Source organism: Salarias fasciatus, chromosome 20 (assembly GCF_902148845.1).
Source record: "Salarias fasciatus chromosome 20, fSalaFa1.1, whole genome shotgun sequence".
NCBI lineage: Eukaryota > Metazoa > Chordata > Actinopteri > Blenniiformes > Blenniidae > Salarias > Salarias fasciatus.
Window position 1 is genome coordinate 3,647,401 of NC_043764.1, and position 15,151 is coordinate 3,662,551.

General features: G+C 48.9%; 1 protein-coding gene across 2 annotated transcripts in view; it reads left to right on the forward strand.

Annotated features, from left to right (window-relative positions):
- The first annotated feature begins 291 nt into the window (after nt 1–291).
- Nucleotides 292–15,151, forward strand: part of prex1 (phosphatidylinositol-3,4,5-trisphosphate-dependent Rac exchange factor 1) — an 87,845-nt gene continuing 72,985 nt past the window's right edge. For both annotated transcript variants that reach the window (XM_030118754.1, XM_030118755.1), the window contains exon 1: nt 292–643. In XM_030118754.1, coding sequence (XP_029974614.1) covers nt 500–643 — 144 coding nt within the window. In that variant the 5' untranslated portion in view covers nt 292–499. The remainder of the gene's footprint in view (nt 644–15,151) is intronic.

Sequence of the window (15,151 nt, forward strand, 5' to 3'; positions counted from 1 at the left end):
GAAAACATACTAAACACATTTAAAACGCGTCTTATATGAAAATATTCAGCACACACCTGGTAGAAAAATATTTCATGCATCTAAAGATATTACTGAGTTACAGACATGTGAGAGTTTGAGGTTTGTTTAGATCCTGTTATTTTGTTTTGAACGATTCATCAGTGTTTGTGGGATCAGTGTTCAGCGAAAGTGAGGAGGAGACACAGCCCCCCCCCCCTCTCTCTCTCTCTCTCTCTCCCCCTCTCTCTCTCTCTCTCTCTCTCTCCCCCTCTCTCTGTTGTTGCTGAACTTTCATGAGACGCCGTGCGCGCTGCGGCGTGCGTCTTTTTCACGCTTCTCCTCGACTCGCGCTCCTGCGAAGATGGACTGAAGCGAAGCTGCGAAGAAGCGAGAAAACAACCAACTGTGGATACTTGTGCGCGCGTGGAGCGGGGCGGCAGCGCTTACTATCGGCTCTGAGGGGACCGGGGACCGGGGACCGGAGTCCGGATCCGGCGGCATGGAGGAGGACGACGGGCATCACGAGAACGGGATCCACGCCGTGAAGGACTCGGACCGGCAGCAGCGGCTGCGGCTCTGCGTCCTCAACGAAATCCTGAACACGGAGCGGGATTATGTGCGGACGCTGTTTTTCCTGCAGTCCGTAAGTTTGCCGCCTCCTCTCTCACTTGGTGCGTTTGCTGCGCTTCTCACGCGGAGCCCAGCTGGAGAGCCTTCAGTCCAAGGTCTCCTGCTGTTTTGACCTCCCGCAGCGCCGCAGATAGCGGGCTGGTTTGTTTACCAGAAGGCTTCCAGCATCCAGTGAGGATCCGGATCGATACGGGAAGCCTGAGTGTCATTATGACTTCAGACCTCGTCTTGTTGTTGAATTGCAGCTTGTGCAGTTTTTTCTTTATTTAAACCACCCAGCTTGTTTTTTGACAGCTTGTGTCAAACTCAGTGCTCTTATCAGGGAAGATCAGAAATCTCCTGAATCCTGTGTGGATTGTCACATGGTCATGAATACTGATGGGGGGGAGGAGGGTTGGGGGGTGGGGTGTCACTGGCACCTCTCCATTGTGTGTCAAACCTCAGGTTTGGGGCAATCAAAGGAGGGAGAGACCATTTCACTGAAGCAGAGACATTCATGAGCCTCGCCGCCGCCACGCCTCCTCTCTCTCCCCGATCAGAAATCCTTCCCAGCAGTTACTTGTTGGCTCTTTGTACATCAGCTGCCTGATGAATGAAGCTGCCGGTAATTTTGCACGCTCCTTTCAGCCTGCAGCCTCGGTGCCACCGTGCACGGCTCCCACCTGCGGGAGGCTGTTCACTCTGTCACTTCCGCTTGTCGCTTGTCGCTTGTCGCCGTCCTCTCGCCGGCTGCACGGTGCAGGTGGCTGCCGCCTCCTGCTGAGGCTGAAGTCGCCCGGGCCGCCATGCCACTTCATCATTAATATCTTCGTCCTGCTCTGGAAATCCCTTCTGTCTTTCCATGTTGAGGTCAGAGGTCAGGCTGAGTGACAAAGCCTGGCCTCTCGTGCTGGTGGGGAACCCAGCTATCTTGTTACTCGCTCAGACGCCCTGCAGACAAACTGTGATCAGGTTTTACGCTCAGCTTTTATTATTTTTTTTTAAACAGAGCCTGGTTTCTTGGAACGTTCTCATGATTCGGTGAATTTTCCTGTTTCAACATCTGACAGTCATTTGTCAAACATGGTCATGCTTCCCTCTTTTTTTTTTTTCCTGTCACGTGCTGAATAACTTCCTCAAACTTCTTGAAATCATTCTGCACAGACGGTACGCAGTGAATCTGTGAATTTGTTCGTCTCCGATGAGAGATGTGCCGTAAAGTCAGCCAAGCGATGACACTGCGATCAAAGCACCGCCGGCGCTGCAGCAAAACAATGGTGAGCAGATCCCTGTGGAGATGAAACAAAATAAAAAAAATCCTAAATCCACAGTTTACTTCCAGATCCAGCTTTTCCGTCTGCAGATAAATTCTATAGCAGTGGCTTGAATCTTGGTTCATGTCTTTCTGTCCTGAAGGCATTGGTGTCTCACACTGATCACCCAGAAGTCAGCGGGTCGTAGAGACCCGCAGCAGGTCTCCTGGATGCACCTGTTGACTCCAGCTGATCTTTAGGGGGCTCGTCACCTCTTCTCAGGGTTTTTCTGGCTCTTTCTTGGGGCATCCAGGATCTAAAGTCTACTTTCATCATGATAAAGTCCAACAGATTTGGCTGTGTCCTCCACCGTTCTCCTTCCAGTCGTCACATGGATTGGAGCCATCCTGCATGCAGTCAGAATGGGAATAATTTATGGTTTGGCTTCAGGGATATCACCATCGGCTTTGTGTTAAATCCCCTTCAACGTGCTTTGAAGTGATTTTCTTTCTTTCTTTTTTTTTTTTCCCCATTCTGAAATCCAACACCTTTGTGTTTGTTAATACTTACTAGCATCTGCTGACGCCACGCAGCCCGATTCTTTTCACCGTCGCCTCTCTAACAAGTGTTACGTTAGGAGGGAATACATGCATGTAATTGCCCTCATTTGCCGTCTTTGCACATGGGCACATATGGTGCAGCGTGAGCGGACGGAGCGCCGTGCCGCTCTCAACGCCGTCCGCCGGCTCTGCTTCTGGGAGGCGCCGTGCTGAAGGACGGCGTTCAAAACACGAGAAGGAAGCCTCAGAGTTCCCCTCCACCGCTGCCGGGCCTCTCCAGATCTGCTCTCCTGCCCCCTCCACCCTCCACATGCTCTCTGTTGGACCGGCCCGCCTGCCTGTCTTCGCTCAGCAGGGGGCCGAGGCTCCGTCACCATGTGGCTGACTGTAGTGTTGATAAGGGAAGCCTGGCTGGCTCGACATATGGTTTCAGTAAAGATACAGATAGGCTCAGGACTGTGTGTGTGTGTGTGTGTGTGTGTGTGAAGATGCTACAGCAGCGGCGGTGGGGGAGGCTGCACGAGTGAGCGGCCACAACGCAGAATCCTTTTGCCTTTCTAAGCCTTTAAGGAAGTATCTGCTGAAGATAAGCGCTGTGGGTTTCTCAGCTTCCCCCATTGCCTCCACTTCCCAGAATCCTCTTCTGCCGCTCGCTTGTGTGGTGGATTTGCGAGTTTCCTGTGTGATGGAGATAACGTAGGAGTGGGACGGCGCCGGGTGTTTTCCCCGGCCGTGCAGACTGAAAGCACAGCCTGGTTGTGGTGGATGCCAGGCGGCATTCTGGGACTGGTGGAACTTTTTCTGTGGTTGTCAGAACTCCGGTCGTCTTGCCCTTTCAGTATGAAGCGTTGAACTCCCTCGGCTCACGTCACTGGGCTGAGGAGACCTTTCGGGTGCCTTCTGGTGAGGCTGAACTTCAGACGCTGTTTACACGACATTTTAAGCGAACCGTCAACTGTAGAAGTCCCAGTAATGTGGGCTGGGAGTCAGAGGCAGCCGCTGTTGTTATTGTCCGTTTGCTCACACGTGCACGTCCACAGCAGCAGTGTCTCCACCCGTCCAAGGAGACCGGGACGGAGCACTCTGAGAAAACTGGAGTTGAGACATTTTCAGAAAGGTGTGTGTGTGTGTGTGTGTGTTCCCCTGCCTCCTGTGATCTGAGGACACCTGATGGTTCTGGTTTTTCTGTCTTTTGTGCATTTGTCCTCATGTCCACAGCGAACAGCAGCTGACTGAGTGACAGCTCTCCGCCCACGTCGCTCTCTGTGGCTTTATCAGCTGATTTTATTTTCCACCTTCCTTTGTGCTGCGCTGCAGACCTGGCCCGTGCACGCCGCCGCCGCCGCCGCCGCTGCTCCTCCGTCTCAGTGAGAGATGGTTATCTGGCGTTCTGCATGTCATTCATCTTCTGGCACCAGCGAGTGTGTGGGGACTGTGGGGGGGCTGGAGGTGAGGAGGAGGATGGGGGTGTGAAAAGAAGGATAAAGGGATTGATTCTGCTGTCATGTTATCATCAGAAATCTTAAAACCCATCAACTGTTGGACCAGTGGAAGCCGGGAAGCACGTTCGTTCAGGTTCAGGGTGACGGCGGCCGTTCGATCGTAGATCTGTTGGGATTTTTTTTTTTTTTCTTTTGCTTTATTTGAACCTCTGGATTTTCCCTGACATGAGCCAACAAAATGCAGTGCAGTCATACCTGCTGGATGTGAGGGATTTCCCTTTGAAACCATAAGGAGGGTCATTTCACGTCTTTATTTATGTTTTCAGATATATTCGGCCGCAGTGAGTCTGCTGAGCAGACGACGGTGGAAACGTTTGGTCAGTGGAGCGGCTCAGCTCTTTGACCTCCCTCCTTAAATCGAAAGAGAGAAAGAGTTGGGTGACCGGGAAGGTCCCGGCAGCGCGCTGGGATAATAGGAAACATCTGGAAATCCTGCCTGCCGTGACCTTTGCTTCAGGCCACACACAAGTTGGATTACCCTGCTAATGCCGATGTGAGCGTGCACGGACAGACGATAGTGACTGTTGTGTTGTGGTTTTTTTTTTTTTTTAAAGCGGCGTTCTCACTTCTTGATCTGATTGTTTAGCTCGAGTTTTCTTTGCTTCGCTCGCAGCTCGCATTGAGAGCGCTGGCCGAGCAAACAGGACGACGTGCACACAGGCTCGCTCACGACAAACGGCGCAGGAAACCCGCGTTCAGCTTCCTCTGGCTGCATCTACCTCTTTCCTCTGTTTTGTTTATTTCTGTCCTCTCTGCCCCCCCCTCCCCTGCAGTCGCCCCACACATGTGGGAAACACCAGCGTCGAGTTTCTCCGGGCAGCAGCGTATAAATAGCTTAAGGTTCTCGCTGTCATCTTGGCCGCAGCGCCGGTGGTTTTCGGCCTCCACCGCACTGAAGTCGTCCCAACATGAAGCACAGATCTCATAGGAGTGAACATGGGGGGGGGGGTCTGCAGGGGTAAAACCATCCTCACAGCAGGTAGCGCCCTTACTGCGGCTTTGTGAGGACTTTTGCTTTTTACTGGCCTTTAAACGTCCACCGCTTGTTGGAACACGGAGTCTCGTCTTATAGCTTGTGACCTGCAGATTAATGGAGCGTTCATGCAATGAATCATGGGGCCGTTTGTCATTTCACACAAACGCTGGGCGATTCTTCTCTCTCTTAATTAATGCTCATGTGCTGCTCCCAGAAGGTGAGCGCATAAAGCGCCGACCCGCCTTTTGATTTACGATGCAAATTAAGAGTTCCGGGTCCCCGCTGTGCTGCCTTTCAGCCCGGTCCGGACAGCCGGTACCTGGCAGTGCGGGGACTGTGCCAGGCTCATGGGCAGAAGCCGGGATGTCAGACTCCAGCTTAAGCTCCCTGCAGTCATGTGTGTTGATAAGCCTTTTTTTTTCCTCTCTCTTTGAGGCATAAGACTGCAGCAGGAATTTTGAGAATTCATCTTAACAAGTCTAAACCACTGTAACACCCAGAGGCATGATGTTAATTTAAAAAAAAAAAAAAAGAGAAACACCCAACCCATCGCCTCTGAAGGAGATGGGTGCAAAAAATTACAGCATTGGAGAAATTCATGAAGAACAGTGGTTCAGAACATTGTTATCTGGGCTCGTTTTGGGTTCCTGAGTTCAGGAAGTGAACCTGTTCTCTGCGATGGAATACCCGATCTGTAAAAACGGCGGCCTTTCTTCTGCTCAGTGAAGTTTTGTGAGGGAGAAGCTGTGCGAGGTGCTTTTCAGCACGCTGACATCTGATCCGCTGGGTCACCTGGCCCGAATTGTAAAAGCAGGGCAACATGAGATCCTTTCCTCGCGGAAGATCACGGCCCGGACAAAGTTGTGACAAGTCCTTTCTCATGGAGGATGGCGAGCTGGGAGGCCGTGCAGCAGGAGGAGGCGTGAGGATGGCGAGCTGGGAGGCCGTGCAGCAGGAGGAGGAGTGAGGATGGCGAGCTGGGAGGCTGTGCAGCAGGAGGAGGAGTGAGGATGGCGAGCTGGGAGGCCGTGCAGCAGGAGGAGGAGTGAGGATGGCGAGCTGGGAGGCGGGGCAGCAGGATGGATGGATGATCTCTGCAGAATGACTTGCCACAGACTCTCCCCCGAGAGCTTCACAGTTTGGGATACGGACCGAGGCGGCAGGTTTACAATGTTTGTTTGCTTTCTCAAACCCAACCAGATGTGCCGCTTCTCTCCGGGGTCGGAGGTCATTTGCTTAATAGAGAAATGCCGGACTACCAAATGACCGCTGAGCAACTTCTCTCAGAGCTTCAGATGTTTGGTCAAACCTGGGTTAGATTACAAGTCGAGTCAGTATGATCCAAAGCGCACATTTCCCTCAGGGGATTCCAGTATCTGCAGCGCACGGCGCTCTCTATCTTCAGGGCCGCTGAAGTCTGTCTGGATCAGAGCGGGTCAGACTGAAGGGCCGGCTGTATGGTGTCCGGCCAGGAAGCAGGTCACATGACGCAGCGAAGGAGGAGAGTCACACACACTCAGAAACCTCTGAGGAGGAGCTCCCCCAGTTGTTTTTCTTAGAAGCAGTTCTTCAGGCAGTGTGCCCAGGCCAGATCATTCTGTTTTCACTTGAAATTTGGCTTAAATCACAGAGGCAAGCACTCCGCAGAGACATAGGGAGAACATGCAAACTCCACACAGGGTTGTAATGTTAACCAATGCCAGAGTTAGAAGTGGTTGTTGCTACATCAGTTATTCCCACATGCTCCAAAAGACGAGTCACACTTTCCAGGTTGTGTCTCACATCATGACAGAGCAAAAACCAGAAACACAACAGGCTTCATGCTGCTGAACACCAGCATCTTCACCAATCCCAAGTCCCCTTCATCCTCGTTTACACAAAATTTAAAATGAAAATGCATCATTTTTGCCTTTTTCTGACAGAAATGGCTGACATCACCCCCCCTTCACTGATTTCCTGCTCTGAGAGGTTGATGTGGTCCAATCAGCTCACCGAATTGATCAGACCTGACAGCATTGTCTGATCGACACAAGCATCTCTTATGGTGCAAAATCAAGTGCACGTTGTTCAAAAAAAAAAAAAAAAAAAAAATCATGGTTTGGAGTCAAAAAGCCGATTGAGAAATCAGTTGCTGCAAACAGAATAATCCCACAATTAAAAACCAAACACAGCGACTTGTGCCGTGATTTCTCAGGCACGACTGTCACTTCATTAAACATTAGCTGGAAGGTAAACACTTTAGTTTGCCAGCCAATTAGTGGCGATCAGCGGCTGTTTGCACGGTTTAACCCCGGCGCCGGGAGACGCTCGCTCCTCTCAGGTCTTAACTCCTCCTGACAGCTGCTGAGGAGTCCGGCTTCCCGGGGCCGGAGGGATCTTCGTTTTGCCGTTTGTTCGCCGCCATGACATTTTTGCCAACTAACATGGCATTAAGAAAGGCTTGAGTCATGCGCGCTTGAGCTGTTAGTGTGATGATGATGTGTGTGTGTGTGTGTGTGTGTGTGTGTGTGTGTGTATGTGTTTGCACACGCCGACAGAAAACCTTCGGAAAGCAGATTTCGACATGACTTTTTTTTTTTTTTGTTGCCTCCAGCTGTGATTTCACAGGAGATCCTTCAGGTTGGGTAAATGATTTAAAGACAATAGAACTAAATGGAACTGCTGTTTGATGGTGGCGCATTTCACCGCCGCCGCCGCGTCACGGTGTAAAGTCTCTCTGTTCCCTCCCGGCTGTGCCTTCTGCTGAGCTGAGGTGCACCGTGGCGATCAAACACACACATGCCCGTGTTAGATGTGGAAGCGAACGTTTGAGTTTTTGAGTTAAAACCATATGTAGGTCAGTCGCATGAGTGTTTTTACATCTTCGAAAACCTTTTTTTTTGTTTCCAGACAGAACGAGCTGAAACCAGCTGCAGTCTGAACCAGATTGGTAAATACTGTTTGAGTCTGAACCTTGAAACGATCTCTGTGATCTTCCTCCCTGACTCGGCCAGATGACCGTCATCGTGTCGTGTAAGGCCCTAATTTGTTCCATCGCCACCGTTTAATTTCCTCCATGTTTGTCTGGCTTGTTTATGTCTCCCCAGCTGAACGTCAGGTGTGGTTTTCTCAGTTGGGGTTGAATGAAACGCTTTTAGATGTTTTCTGCCAGATGTGCGCACGCAGGTATCCTGGACTGTCCTTTCCTGGAGCTGGCGTTTGGGCCTGTCGGAGGCTTCCCGGGTCTCTGATGGCTCACTCAGCGCCACGCTCTCTGCGCCTGTCGGCACCAAAATACACCCCCCCCACAAGAAAAAAAAAAAAAGAAATCCACCGTGCGCCCAAACGGCCAGATGGCCTCGGCAGTCTGGTCCACGGCGTCGGCAGATCACCACATGTCAGCCCTCAACAGGAAAGCCGCTGAGAGGAAGGACCGTCTCCGTGACGGGGAAATGTCGGCAAACAGACGTAACGCTGCACACCTCTTCAGGCTGGAGCAGGAGGAACGTCGGGGTGTCTCCATTCTCACTGGTGCTCCCGCCTGTTTCGCTCCAACACGTTCGTGGTGGCATTGACAGAAACCAGCCCGTGGCCTTTTCCCGTCTGACGCTGAAATGCGTTTAGTGTGATCCGATCAGACGTGGACAGCTCCCAGCAGACGTGGACTCCGATGGCCACTTCTGATCTGATCCCGGCTCTCCACTCTATATGCTAATACTTCTGCACTGATTGATTTGAAGCGGCTCTTTTGTCCGAGTGGATTCAGATTTCCCGGTTTTGTGTCATCTTTTTGCAGTGTTGAGGAGAACTCTGGTGTTTTGTCTGCTCTTATCTGTGGGATTCAGACACAACACGCTCTGCCTTCACTGCAGTCGTGTTATTGCAGAATATTTTTCAAACGTGCAGTTTGCAGTAACGCTATCAAGCACTGCGATCAGGGTATGACTTGTCATGCACTGAAGAACACAGTGTGGAAGCTGTTGTGCTTTGGGATTTATGTTTTCATCTAAAAATGCTTTTTTCTCTTGTCTCGAACCTCATCAAAGGCAGCAATATTTCACAGCACAGCAGTCACTGAGTTTGGAGTTTTCGGCCATTTTTCATTAATTTTTGTACTTTGAACTTAGACTTTGAAGAGTTTGAAGTGAGAACGCCAAACTTTTGTTACATGTTGTGGCTCCGTTTAACCAACAGCAATGCTCGGAGCTGCTGGAAGCACATCTTTCTGAACACACTCCAGCTCCATCTCTGTGCAGACGGTGGAAATAGTAAGTGGCTCTTCTGCACATGTGCAAGTAGAGGGACAGCAGCCCTCTGTGTGTGTGTGTGTGGTTTTATTGCAATGTAATTAAAAGGAAGCAAAATTCAATGTGATTTTAACAGAATCCATTCTGTATCCGACTGACTCCATGTGTTCACATACAGAACAGGACTGCAGTGCACAGGAACAGGAGTTATTGAAGCAGTATGTATATTCTGAATGTTTCATCATGGGAACAGTAAGTTCAAACCAGCCATCTGAGAGACAATAATCTACACAATGTGTCGTCACAGATTAACCGAAGGAACACGTCAGGGGTCGCAGAGATTTCGTCATCTTGTTACATCAGGAGGATTGTTCATGTGAGACCGGTGCTGAGTTTATTTTAAAGCCAATATGTGTGGCGATGTGGCGCGAGTGACGATAACTCGATGCCTTCGCAGCGTTCCACTCAAGATCCGATCGTCTGAGATGTATTTTAGCGCCGGGTGTGAACGGCTCCCGTTACTGTGTGGCAGAAAATCACCAGTCGTGTGTGTGTGTGTGTGTGTGTGTGTGTGTGTGTGTGTGTGTGTAAGGTGGAGATAGATTGCATGAAGCAGTTTGAGTTTTTCTTTTTTCAGACTCGTCGACACTTGCAGATGGTGGAATTGTTGAACCGTTTCCAAAGTTGAATTTTGTTGCCCCAACAAGGCTGATTCAGCGAAATCCAGATGAGCCGCATCAAGTGTGACGGCAGAATTTGTACGTTGCATATATTCCTCATGTATGTGTCATCCATTCATTAAAACAAAAGCGCTGAAGTGGGCTTGGCGAGGAGGAAGTCTGTGGTCTGTTCAGTTTCCGCCCATGTGAGCAGCTCAAAGAGCCCCGAAGTTTAAAGTCCTTCAAAGCGGAAGTGAGTGAGATGGGAAGCGCAAAAAAAAAAAAGAGAGAGAGAGAGACTGGATGAAGCTCAAAGAAGACTTTGTGTTTCGGTGATTGGCTCGGCCAAAAAGGGTTTCTCTTGGACGGCGTGAAGGGGGACCGGTTTGAGGGCGAGGGGGGAGCTGAGGGATGTGAATTACAGCTTGAGAGAGAAAGGAGTCCACCAGGGTTTGCTGGGGTCCCTCTTTGTGGCGACGCCACGGGCCTTTCTCCGGCTCCACTGCGCTCGGCCCATAAAGGAGGGATTTCTTCATTTATTTATTCAATTTCATGCCATGCTGACCCCGAAATGGCCCCGCTCCCTCTCTGGATCTGCCCTGTCTCCCTTTGTGGCTGGTCACCCCAATCCTCTCACCAGAAAAAAAGAGAGATCCTTAATGGCCGCATTGTTTTTAACTTGTTGTTGTTTCCTCCTGGGGGAGGAGGGCTGGAGAGCTGCTGACCTGAGAACTCGCAGAGAACGGCTTGGATGTGCGACTCTGTTTGAAAGCTGTTTCAGAAGGTGTGGGAACCGCAGCGAATTGAAAGGAGCTCCCAGGAAAATCCTTGACAAGCGTCCGAGTCTGCTCTGGACCTGCAGGCTCTCTGGTGAGACGTCTGAATGCTGATGTACCTGGAAACAGACGCTACGGTTCGGTTCCCAGCAGCACCAGCTTCACTTTACACCAAGGGACACAGCCGGGTTTGATATTTGTTTAAGACATGCCCCGAGCATTGCCCCCCCCCCAAGGAGAAATCTGATCTGCCAAAATGTTAGCCTGAAGTCAAACCCTGGCTCCCACAAACACAGAAGGCAGATCTGCTGTGTCCTCTCATGGTTTTCTTAACGTGTGCATAATTCTGGTCATATCAGAGATCCGATCCCAGGTTGAGAACCACTAAATAGAGCTGCAGTTTGATCAGCAGAATAATGACAGGAGTGATTTAAAGCAGAAGAGGATTTATTATGTGATCCAGATGCTGAAGGTCATAACTGACCCTTTTAACCAGTCCTGGAGATGCAGCGATGAGACATTTAAAAATCAATAGCGCTCCACGCCAGCCACCTCCGTCCCCCGTGGACGGATGTTTTCCACATCAGGGGGTGTCGAGAACATCCAGAGGTCTGCTGATATTACTTTAAGAAAAGAAGCTTATTCAAGAGATTTTCTTCATATTTTAAGTTATTCTTATCTAAAAAAAAAAACAGTCAATATGCCTCAATCCAGCCTCACAGTCAGGGATTGTACCTGCATCATGCAAAAACGATGTTTTCACTGGAAACGCTGTTGTGTAAAACGGGTTCTGAGTGACAGCCGGGATCCTATCGATCCATGTTGGATAAGCGTCGCCCTGGAAGAGCGTGCACAATGCAGTCCTGCTCGGCTCGTGACTCTGGCTGAACTCGAGGAAAACGTCGCGCGTCGGTAGCAGCTTTGGCAGCTTGAACTCGACTGAACGTCTGACTCAGTCGCATGTTGCAACTTCGGTTTCACTGAGTTTAGCAACTGTGACATTTCCTTACATCACTGCGCTCCGTGCCTCTTGGCTCCCTTCCTTGTATTGATCAAGTTTCTTGTGATGAAGTTTGACCGTCAGATTATTGACCCGACCTGCAGTTTTGGGAGGAAATGTCAGTGAAGTGATCTCTCTGCGAAGTGCTCCGTTTGGAGAACATCTGCAGGGAATCCAGTGGAAACTGACTTTGATGATAGAGTCTTTGCATCTGATTTGTTGTGCATTGAAAAATAGAGATTGTATTCCGTTAGCACTGGTCAAAGCAGTGACGGTTTCCACGCCGCTCACCGCCGCGGGGCGGACGTGGAGGCAGCAGGTCTGTCGCTCTGAGCTCAGAGCAGCATATGGTCCCTCTGTATCTTCACACCTTCCTGTCTGACCCCTTCTCGCTCTGATAAACCTCAGCGTTTAGCGGCGATCCCCCACCTCTCCGTCTCGCGGCAGCCGGCGATGCTGCGACTTTTACCCCAGATGAGCGGCTTGTTGAATGCATCTGTCATTAGTATCCAAGGAATCAGATCGTAAAAAAACCCGACATTAAGAGGTTTGCCTGAGGCTGTTTAATGTTTTATAGAGCATTTATTGGAATACCACACCCTGGAGTCTTATCTAAGGGTTTTTCAATGCACTAAGGTCTGAAGGTAAAACACACACATCCCACTTACACATTAAAAAGTGTTGAAAACCTTCATCACTTTATATATACTGTATACTTTATTGTTTGAGTATAATTGATTAAGTTTGATATTGGTGTGTTTTGTGCAGTAGTTTCTCATTTTCTTTGGTGTTTTTCCATTTCTAAAGCATATTTTAGTAAGCTCATAGCTCTCCATTCGTTATCATTGCACTAATGTTGTATCAAACCTTAAAATAGCCGCGGTTGTTTGCTGCAGTCACAGTCTGGATCATTTCGAAGTATCGAGATCCGGATCTGATTCTTGCGATTCGTCCGTCACAGTCGGGCTGTCAGACTTTACTTTTAAACACAGCCGAGCGAGGGACCAGTCAAACATGTCACACACACTTCCTTTTTCAAAAAAAGCTGCACTTCCTGCCCAGAAATGGCATCTGCTGCTTTTGTGTTGCGAGGCGCTGCCTCGTTCTGCAGAATGTTTATTTTTTGCCCCTCCCTGCTGAGCCGAGCCGCTTCTCCTATCAGCTTGAAAAGAAACAAAATTCTTGTCAATGATTTTTTTTTGGGGGGGGGGGGGTCTCTTAAGGAAAGAGTGTCGGGCTTTTGTTTTCTGCGATCGCTCTGTTTCACTTCCTGTTTTCGTGCTGCACTAACAGAAGCTTGGAGTTTCTGAACTCGTCTTCGGCTTTTCTTGCACATGAATTGTTGCGACGGCGGCTGGGCTCAGCCGGGAGCTCCGGCCTTGCCTCAGCCTGCTCACGTTCGCTTCAAATACGGATTATTTACAGGACTCGTGTATTTGCAGAGGAAGAGTGATTCATGTAATTCACAGCATGTCTGTAACAAACCACTGTGCACGGCTGCTGAAAGGTAGAAGTGGTTTTTAATCACATTTGTCGACTTTTCCTTGAGATTCGAAAATGATACTCGAAATTTACTCAAAGCGTCTCTTTAATTTTCATTCATTCAACGCTGTCCTCCTCTGTATGGACAGAAAATTCGGTTTTGCAGAAAAGTAGTGTCTCCCCATAACCAAAAATACACAATGAAATTGGCTTTTCCAAAGCTACGGAACTCTCAGACCCCGTAGACTCAACAGTGTTGTCAAGTTAAAATGGAAAAAGTTTTTGAAAATGGCTCCCAGGTTGATGCTTTTTAAAAAGTGCTCCTTCTACGTGCGAATGGGTGTAGAAGTGCAAATGTGAAACTGTTCTGCAACAAAAAACAAAAACCCATTGTTGTGCAAACGGGGCCTAAAATAATCTCTCTTCGACAATCAGTGGCGCCAAAATAACTGAAATGTCAAGAATGAAGCAACGATGGCAATAATGTCTCTTCTGTTTGGATGATAAAAATACAGCAAAACTACAAACTGATCAACAAATGACTAATAAAATAATTGCACTTCTGTTTTCAGTAAAAATTCATCTTTTAGTAATAAACAAAAGTTCCTCTTCAGTTTTCATTTCTCATATGTTTTGATTTTTCAGTGTTCTCATACGGGGGAGATTTACTTCTGAACTCAGCATTTTGTGGGCAGATTAGACACAATGCTGCTGCAAGCCTCTTTGGCAAAGTGTGAGCATTTATTTTCCATCCTTCAATGCTCAAATGGCTCACGGTGAACCTGGGACGATCGCTCCCTCCGAGCGTGATGGGGTCTCCCACGAGGTCGCCTCCAGAGGATTGCTTCACACGCAGCACAGTATCGCCATATTCCAGATGAAGCAGCAGTCAGTTCAAATATGTGGTTAATAGACTCTTGAAAAACAGTGAAAATCTGATGTTTTGATGAACTCAGAAGACCTGGACAGGAAATACAAACACTGCTGATGTTGCATCAAGACTAAGGTTAAAATACACGCTATGCTGGCTGCTCATCTGGATATGAACAGAGCATTGTGTGGTTCATTACAGGTGTACCGTAATTTGATACGTTTTCATGGAGCGTACAGACATGCTGTGATTTAGCGCAATACCACTGACGACCTGTAGGGGCAGTGTTGAGCAGTCCAGCTCATGTGCGGCCAGTGAAAGAATCAAAGAGGCAGAAATAAGGATTCCTTCAACGAAAAGCTGTTTGAGTGTGTACGCCTGGGCGTCAAGACAAAGAAGCCTCAATTAAGAAACATCTTCATTTGATGCTGTTTATTCCAGAAATCAATAGCACCCACTAGTGGCGCCACGCGAAAACTACATAGTTATCAGTATTCCTGCCGTTTCAGTGTAAATGAACATAATTTTCAAAACGTTGCCGTGTAAACGCAGAACTTTTCTGAAATGAAAACTGCAACAACGATACGTTTTCTCTTGAAACGTCGTGCACAAGGGGCTTGAAGTGTGGGAGCCAATAGAAATGCAGTGCAGAAATCTCCCCGCCACACAAACGCCAGCTGCTGGATTTCAGATTCACTGTCTTACTTATGTTTATGAAATCCACACTGCGCAGTGCAGCGGGTCATTAACTCATAAGGCTGCTGAAAACACACAGTGTGTGTGTTTATGTGTGTGTGTGTGTTCGGGAGCTTTAGTCCAGAGATCCAGAACATAAAAACAACAGTCTTGTTGGTTCAAGTGCGAAAACACCCTTGTTCAACATTTTGTCGCAGAGGGCAGAGGAAGAGGCGTGGGGCTGCAAAAATGCTAACAAAAAGCTGCCGGGCCGAGCCGGGCCGAGCCGGGCCAAGCCGGGCCGAGTCGAGCCGAGCCGACAGCCTTCTTCTGGGAACCGTCTGTCGGACTGAGAACCTGCATGTTCACTGCTTTTCTCTTCTCTGCTTTTTTTAAGTTCTGTTTAACTTTCTAGTTTCTCCCTGATTTTGAAGTATTTTTTGTTAAACCTGTGTTTTGCTTTTGAGTGTATCGTATGTTCTTAAAGCATCTTGCTTGTTTGTTGTAGGAGTTGATGAAATGAAGTGTGTGGCCTGCCAGCAAGGCGAAGTTATCTGTATCG